The 7915-nt window shown below is 42.9% G+C and overlaps 1 protein-coding gene across 3 annotated transcripts in view; it reads left to right on the top strand.

Annotated features, from left to right (window-relative positions):
* The first annotated feature begins 14 nt into the window (after positions 1-14).
* Positions 15-7915, top strand: part of LOC102673141 (homeotic protein ultrabithorax) — a 123692-nt gene continuing 115791 nt past the window's right edge. Inside the window, exon 1 of one of the 3 annotated variants that reach the window (XM_031508225.1) lies at positions 15-2983. In XM_031508225.1, coding sequence (XP_031364085.1) covers positions 2308-2983 — 676 coding nt within the window. In that variant the 5' untranslated portion in view covers positions 15-2307. The remainder of the gene's footprint in view (positions 2984-7915) is intronic. The other 2 variants (XM_031508226.1, XM_031508227.1) reach the window with 2 other exon arrangements.

The following is a 7915-nucleotide window of genomic DNA, read 5'->3' as shown; positions in this document are numbered from 1 at the left end:
GGGTAGGAAAGGAAACGTTGCGTGACGCGCGTGGCGTGCAGCTTTCGCTCTACCGTACGGCGGCCGATGTGTCTGTATCCACGGCTGCTCGCGTGTTTCCACTGGTGGGGGTAACACGGGGCGGCGCCTAACCAGTCATGGGCGTCGTTCCAAGTTGGAACTACTTTCACATGGCGTAGGAATTTTCGTGCTGTACCGGCGTGGTACTCGTGACGAATTCAATTCTGATTGGTCCTTAAGCATAACCTCCTCCCTTGGCACCCTGTTTTCTTCCCCCTCCTCCTCACCTTTACAGCGACGCGGGCTAACACTTCTCATCTCCCTCTTAGCTGCCGCAATTTTGCGTCTTACTCTCTCTTCTTATTTCTCTTTTCCTAGTCTCCCTCTTTCTCTTTCTCTTTACCTTTGATAGTACTCTTACTCCCTACGTAGCAACCGTGTGTTTTCGTCTCTTTTCGTTACTCGTTTATCCGCCGATTCTGAGCATTTCTTTTTCCTCTCTCTCTTCTCTATCCTTTTTCGGTTCTCCTTAACTTCTTCCGGTCTCGTCGGCCGTCTTATCTAGTTTAGTAGCGGCTTGAATGCAATGCAGCAAAGCCAAGTAGCGAGAGTATACGAATTTAATCTCGCGGCACATCGTTGAGTTACTCGAACAGTCGACAGGGGGCGCTATGTAGTTTAATCGGCAGAAAGAAAGAGAGAGAAAGAGAGAGAGAAGAGAATCGGTGGAAGAGAGTACGGAAGAGACGAGACGAGACGCGTCGCGTCGTCGAGAGGTGGAGCGAGACGGATCGAGAGGGTGAGTGGCAAGCGTGGAGGGGGCGTATTGTGCGGGGGAGGGGGAACCGAGTGACGACGGAGCAAGCGAGAGAAGTCGGTTATCGCNGAGAGGGGGACGCCGCGTGAAAGACAAGGAGGAAAAGCAGCGCGCGTTCCTCGTCGCCACGTAGAGGCACACCGCACCGTGGAAGAGTGTGTGCGCGCGAGTGAGACCGTGGCCGTTCAAAGGAAGAGAGGGAATGATAGTGGAAAAGAGAAAGAGGAGAAACGATGGCTGGTGGAAGAGAGAAAGAGTGATAGGGAGGGAGCGACAGAGAGAGAGACGGGAAAGTCATCAGTGGAAGGAAGAGAGGCCGATGGTGAAAGAGAGAGAGGAAAGGAGACGAACGAGCGAGTAAGAGACAGAGGACGGTACAGAGTGGCGGTACACGGGGCGCGAGAAAAGCGGTAGTGTGCCGTGGACCACCGCACTGGCATACCGTGGTTCGTTACGATCCCCTTCGTACGTCGCTTCGTACCGAACCTCGCAGTCATCAGCGAAGTCACATTTCGGCTAGTGCTAGTGCAGTGCGGACAGAGTCGGAGCGGTTGCTTCGGTCCTTTTAAAAAAGTACGACCGAGTTTCCGAGACGAGACGCACGAGGCCCCGGGCCTAGTGACCGATTCAGAAAATCATATCACACGATATCATATCGATATACGAGATAGAGGAGAGAAACAGAGAGAGGTGTTCCGCGAGGGAGAGATCGTCGCGTGCCGGCCGACCAAACGTCGACGGGCGCGCACGCGGTAGAGACCCATAGCCAGTTTTATAGCCCGTCTTATTACCCCGGTTTATTGCGTCGTAACGGTTTAACGATCATCGCCCGTTTCCACCACCTAGACCGCCGGTTTACATTCTTACCGGTAGCGGTAACCATAACAAGCTCATAAAAGCCCCCGCCGCTGCCATGAGTCCCATTCGGAATTATACTCGTACGGCCTATTGACATTGACACTCTTGGGTGCAACCGCTTATACCTACCGATGACTTTTATGACCTCTTAAAACGGTTTAATGCCTGTTTGCTTGTCCCTTGTCGACGCTGTCACCTGTCGCCACCCGCGTCAAACAGCGTATCGGTGTTTGGACGCGACGCGCCTACCTCTCGCTTTTTGGCGCCAACTACTACCGGAACACGAACTCGGAACTATCACGACCAATTCGATATTCTTCGTCTTCCGTGGGGCGAATAGTGGATCTTAAACGGTGAACGGACCTTTTTAATACATTCGGAAAACGCGACGAGAAATATCGCGCAGAGCATGGACTCTAATATTGTTCGCAATTAAAAAAAAACTTATTTCTCCATTCTCTCCGTCCTCTCGACAATTACGAAGAAAAAATAGACGAGAACAATATACAACGAGAATTGTTTGAACGAGGCCTTTCATAATTCGCCTCCCCGATCGCGAGTTCGCCGTTATATTTTTTATTGTTTCTCGAGTGGCGGTGTTTCAGTGCAAGTGATTCAAAATACCCGGGATAATGAACTCGTATTTTGAGCAGACTGCGGGTGGCTTCTACGGAAGTCACCACCATCAGACAGGAGCCGCCAGTCAACATCATGATCCAGCCACAGCAGCTGCCTATCGAAGTTTCCCTCTCGGCCTGGGTATGTCACCTTACGCATCCACTCAACATCATCATCACACCTCTTCGTCATTGGGCATACATCCGGGCGGAGGAACGAACACGAGACCACCTCAAGATTCACCGTACGACGCGAGCGTCGCGACGGCTTGCAAACTTTATTCAACAACACCCGAGGCAACTGGACACACTACATCCTCATATTCGACCACAGCGACCAAGGACTGTAAGCAACAAGATCAAGCATCGGCGCATCAGAATGGTTACGCTGCAGTGATGGCAGCTGCGGCCGTCAAGGACGTTTGGCAGTCAGCGACCTCGGGAGCGAACAGTCAGAGCAATTCGGTGGTTCGTCCATCAGCGTGCACTCCAGAAGGAACGAGAGTTGGTAGCTACGGTGGTCTCGTAGGCGGCGATCCAGCATCGAGTCCTGGTAACAACAGTTCCTCGAGGTCCCTCACGTCGTCCTGGAACACCTGCAGTTTGAACTCGTCCGCGAGCCAACCGGTTGCCACGCAACTACATCAGCAACCCACCAACCATACGTTCTACCCCTGGATGGCTATAGCAGGTGAGTTTACATTCATAAGATAGATCTCTCTCTCGTACAACGATTATCATAACAGCCGTGATGAAATATAGAAGCGAGCATACACGATGATGCTTAGGGGAGAGAGGAGCAGCGGCTGTATAGTGTGTAGAAGACCACGTGGTCGGGAAAGGCGTGGTGGATCGAGTTTACTCGGCACCATTATACGCCAGGCTAAATCGCCCTCGTCGAACGTTTCACGGTCAACGCTCGAATCGCGTGAACACGCGTAAAGATAAAGAATCGAACTTTCTCAAGTTTCTCCATGTTTTTCCATTGTATTTTTCATATAGCAAAATTTCGCTATATCGTGGATCTATTATCTATCGCGCCATGGATATCTAAACAAATCATTCCCCCATTCCGCTCTGAAAAATGGAAGACACGAGTATATACAATCGTCAAATGTAAGTTGCCCGTTGTGTTGTTATGTCGAAACTGATCGTAACTTTTTTTTTTTTTTCGACCGAGTCTATTTGTGCGACGATTGAAATACGACGTATCCGTCATGAAACGTAGCCGAGATAACGGATTTATAGTTGGCACTGGACTAAAAATATTCCGCTGTCTTCTGCGCGAATGAATGCACCGTGTGCCGAGGGGGATGGTTGGTAATAACTAACCTATCCGCCGTGAGAGCGACGTGCAAAGTGACACTTCCAGTTATCATTAATATGTGCGTGTTTTTTTTCTTCTCTTTACAAGAGGCGCTTCTTTTAAGAGGCATCTCGTTTCCGCCCCCGGAATGTTCTTTAAAAAAAAATCTTACCACCTTGCTCTTTTGGTTCTTCGCCAATATTAATCTTTCGCGCGTCTTTCATCGATCTTGAGCTTCATAACTTTATGTATCATTCCGTAGATTCGACCGTGAAACGTTCGAACTGAGCCAAGTAGCCTTTTCGTTTAATACAAAGTTAGCCATGATTACTTTACATATTACGTTGCGACTAAAAAAAAGAAAGAAGGTCTCTATTTAGGTATCCATATACGTATACTTGTTTTTGATTGTTCTATATTCGCTCGTATATATCACACTCGTGTAATTTGCATTATTAAACGTTAAAAAACGAACATCTAAATTGTAGAAAATCGGCCGTATACACCGATAAAGTTATGTCTGGTGAATAGATAGAATGGAGTCAAGTGCGTGTAAAATCGTTGGGCACGTCGAGTATAATGGGGAAGCCCTCGTCCAATTGGGGTTCAAGTGCCTTCCTCGTCGTACTCACCCCTCCGGAACCCCGAATTCCGGTAGTCAGCTGTTTCTAGCGATATCTTTGTCCCTCTGTAGCCGGAGAGGTTCCCTAGCATCCTCTCGCTTTGTCGTAGACAGATATATAATCACCAGAGGCCTCTGAGCTCTATCTCACTTTTTGGTCACCGCCTCTTCTCTCTTCCAACTCAGCTGGGTCTTAAACTGTTCGTCTTTCGTTGTTCGGTCCTTTTCCTTTCTCTCTCTCTCTCTCTCTCTCTCTCTCTCTCTCTCTCTCTCTCTCTCTCTCTCTCTCTCTCTCTCTTCATCACTTCTCTCTGTTACCATCTCTTTCTTTCTCAAAGTAGTTCTCGTTTCGCTTTTACCTACGATGTTCCTCCCCTAGCCTCCTTCTCGCGCCCTTTAGTCTGGTTTAAGGCCCTCTTCTCCCGGTTCTTTTTTTATTTTTCCCTCCCGCTGTAGGACCACTCTTGAGGTCCTCTCTCTTTATGCATACAAAGGTGTAGGGATTATTTTATGAGTTTTCGTGACGTAGGCGCGTGCTTATTCAAAGACAAGAAACGGGATTTTATTGAATCCAAACCTTATTCTTTACGTCCTTCTATAAATACTAAATTCAAAAAGGGAAAAGGAATTTTAATATTCAAGAAGAAAGGCGATGTTGCGCTCTCGTTTCATCTAACACAGTTTCGGCCCAGGCTGGCTCAAACGGCCCCAAGGAAAATAACCTCTCTCCACCTTGGCGTCGTTTTGCTCGCGTATTCCTGAATCAACTCGGTGTCTTCCATTCAATAACTGCAACAAGATTTATAGTCGATGAATCGTTCGGATCGCACGAGCGCGCGCGCGCGCACGCGCTCCGCTTATACTTCTTCGATCGACGCTTCTTCGAAAGCGGTTCGCATTATAATATGGGCCATAGTATAACCAGGTCGTAAATTATACCATTAGGAGGCGATATCGACTGATGTCAATCGTGATACATAACATCGAGGACTATACATTGTTTTAAATTTCCTAATTCCCCAATCCTGATACATTACATTGCATTTTAATCCTTGTATCAATAAACAAAATTTTCAATTATTCAATTTCTGTCAATAAAATTTTAAAATTTGGAATAAAAAAAAAATTCTAAAGAAATATGAGTACTGTTGGATTTGAAAATTTTTTAAGAAAAAAATAATAAATTTTTAATTTTATATTAAATAAAAGGATATTTAAATATTATAATATAAAGGTTAATTTTATGACCTCGTAATACTATACCTTCTTGCATTTATGTGAAGATTTAATTGTATAAGTTACAAGTGTGGAAATCGGGACGGAATGCGCGGCGATCGTAGGAGGAATCGTAGGAATGGGAAAAGGCGATTGATCGGCTTGCACTCTCGTCGAACAGGTTTCTATGCGCTTGGCGGATCGAAAGTCGTTGACTCATTTCGCTGGGCAAGTGCTCTTCAACGTCCACAGTGTACAAGCTTGATACCTACACATGTAACAAAATTTATCGATACAGGATTATGGATTATTTCGTCGTAGATTAAAGTCTCGTGGGTAAATATAGAGCCATCAACGTCTACCGGCATTCATACCGAAAGCCTATAATAAATAATTTGGCTTTATCGTCACGCACCTACGAAAACCGATTCGTGAATATGATGTTATTGCCGTCGGTTCCTGAAAAGATGACGAATTTGTATATTTTGTATATCTTAGCGTGAATAAGAAAAATGTTCTTACTCGTTGAAACAAACCCATTGTCGAAACAAATTATTCTTCTTATCTTCCACCTTTTTAATTAAATGAGTCTCGAACAATTTGGAGGTTAGGAATATTAAATTCTCGCATAAAAAAATGAATAAAATTGTATTTATATTTTTTTTGTAATAATCTGAAATAATCTGGTAATAAATCTGAAAAATAAAATAATTATTTAGTTTAGCGTTATTATATGCATTTATTTTTACAATAAGATAAGTTATAATATAAATTATAATATAAAAAATTAAAATAAAAAGATAATTGTCAGTTTAATGAGTTCTAATTTTAACAATGTCACTCTAATGTTTTTCTTCTTTGTAAATTTATATTTGAAATCATATAAAAATTTTTTCTTATTTCTTATTAAAATGAATAAAAATGTAATATTATTTTCAAAATAAAATAAAGTTTTTAAGAAAAATAACGAGTGATATAATTAAAAAAGTTACTAAATTAAAAATTTACTAAAATTAATTAAAAAATTGAAATATATTTAAGAAAATATTCCACATAAATAATAGATTCAATGTGAAAATATTGTATGCATAAAATATAATTTATGGTTTATTGAAATTTGTCAAGAAAAAGATTTTTCAAAGACTACTCATATATCTCTAACATTCAAATTTTTCGTCGCGTGATTCAAAACGTGGGAGCAACCTACCTTTATTCATTTTTCGGAGGCGATAATTTTTCTAACTATTATGTAATAAACGCGAGTGTGGCCAAGAAACGCAAGATGCCGTTCCATGATGATTTATCGCCCTCTCTTCCCCCTCCCCTAACGGTATTCATGCTAAACGTCGTTGGTAAATGTGCGATAAGTGATTGAAGAAGTGATTATGCCGCCCAAATCGCACAAATCAGAAGAGGGTATAGACACGGTATCATTAACTCCGTTTTATTGCGGATCGGTGTTACGGGAACACGATCTCGGGACAACATTAACGCTCTCTTGAGTACTACCGTACTGCTCAGTTGTATATACGTATCACGATCGAGGCGAAGAAACTTGATTGCGCGGAATGCATTTGTATCATTGGCCGTGATAAACATCAAAGGGTACACGCGGTTGAAATTCATTGTGATTTATGGGGGGGCCGGCGAAGCGTTAGTATCGCCACCGTTTTCAGATGTAAACGTCTCTCTTATTAAATGTGTTACGGTAATGAAGCAATATAATATGATATCGGCCGTATAATGAATCGTCATAGATATAAACGGATCTTTTATTTGGATGGACAACCATTTATTTAGATAATTCACAATGAAAAAAGAGAGACGAAGAAAAAAAGAGAGGAGAAATCATATTTATCCGACAATTATTATCGCCTGCGTAAGATTGAAACGGTTAGTTACATTTATCGGCCACGTTCCTCTTCCACTCGATAGCAATTTTCAAGATGCATGGACGTGGTTCACAAAAGCCTCTCTTTCTGTCCTGTCGTATCACTTTCAGGGGCTGTTTTCAAATGCGACCGAAATTTATGGCCCCTCATTGAAGGGTCTGCCTCGTCTATGGGGTAATTAGAGGGCGTGAAGACGGAGGTTCGAATACTATCTGTACACCCCCGTGGTTCATTTATTCTCTGTAAAACTGCCTCGTTTCCCGGAGGTATCCTTCAACGAATTATAATTCTTGTTTCACGCTTTTCGTACCACAAAATGATTCACAAAAAATGAAATCAATATTATTAAATTATATTCGTTTAAATGTCGTATTGTTTTTTTTTAAATGAATATCATAAATGTTAAACGGAAAAATAAGAGATGTGCTTTTTTTTTTATTATGAAATCAGGAAAAGAAAAAAAAAAATAAAGATCAAGGTTGTTTGGTAAAAAGAAAAATTATGTAGCGTAACGTACTGTGAAGATTGAATCGTCTGATAATTCAACCCTATTCCTTCGTAAGGCTGACCCTCCGAAATTGATTAAAA

This window comes from Apis dorsata, unplaced genomic scaffold (genome assembly GCF_000469605.1).
Source record: "Apis dorsata unplaced genomic scaffold, Apis dorsata 1.3 scaffold_79, whole genome shotgun sequence".
Classification (NCBI taxonomy): domain Eukaryota; kingdom Metazoa; phylum Arthropoda; class Insecta; order Hymenoptera; family Apidae; genus Apis; species Apis dorsata.
The sequence above is the reverse complement of the archived record's forward strand: the minus strand, read 5'-3'. Positions and strand labels throughout refer to the sequence as shown.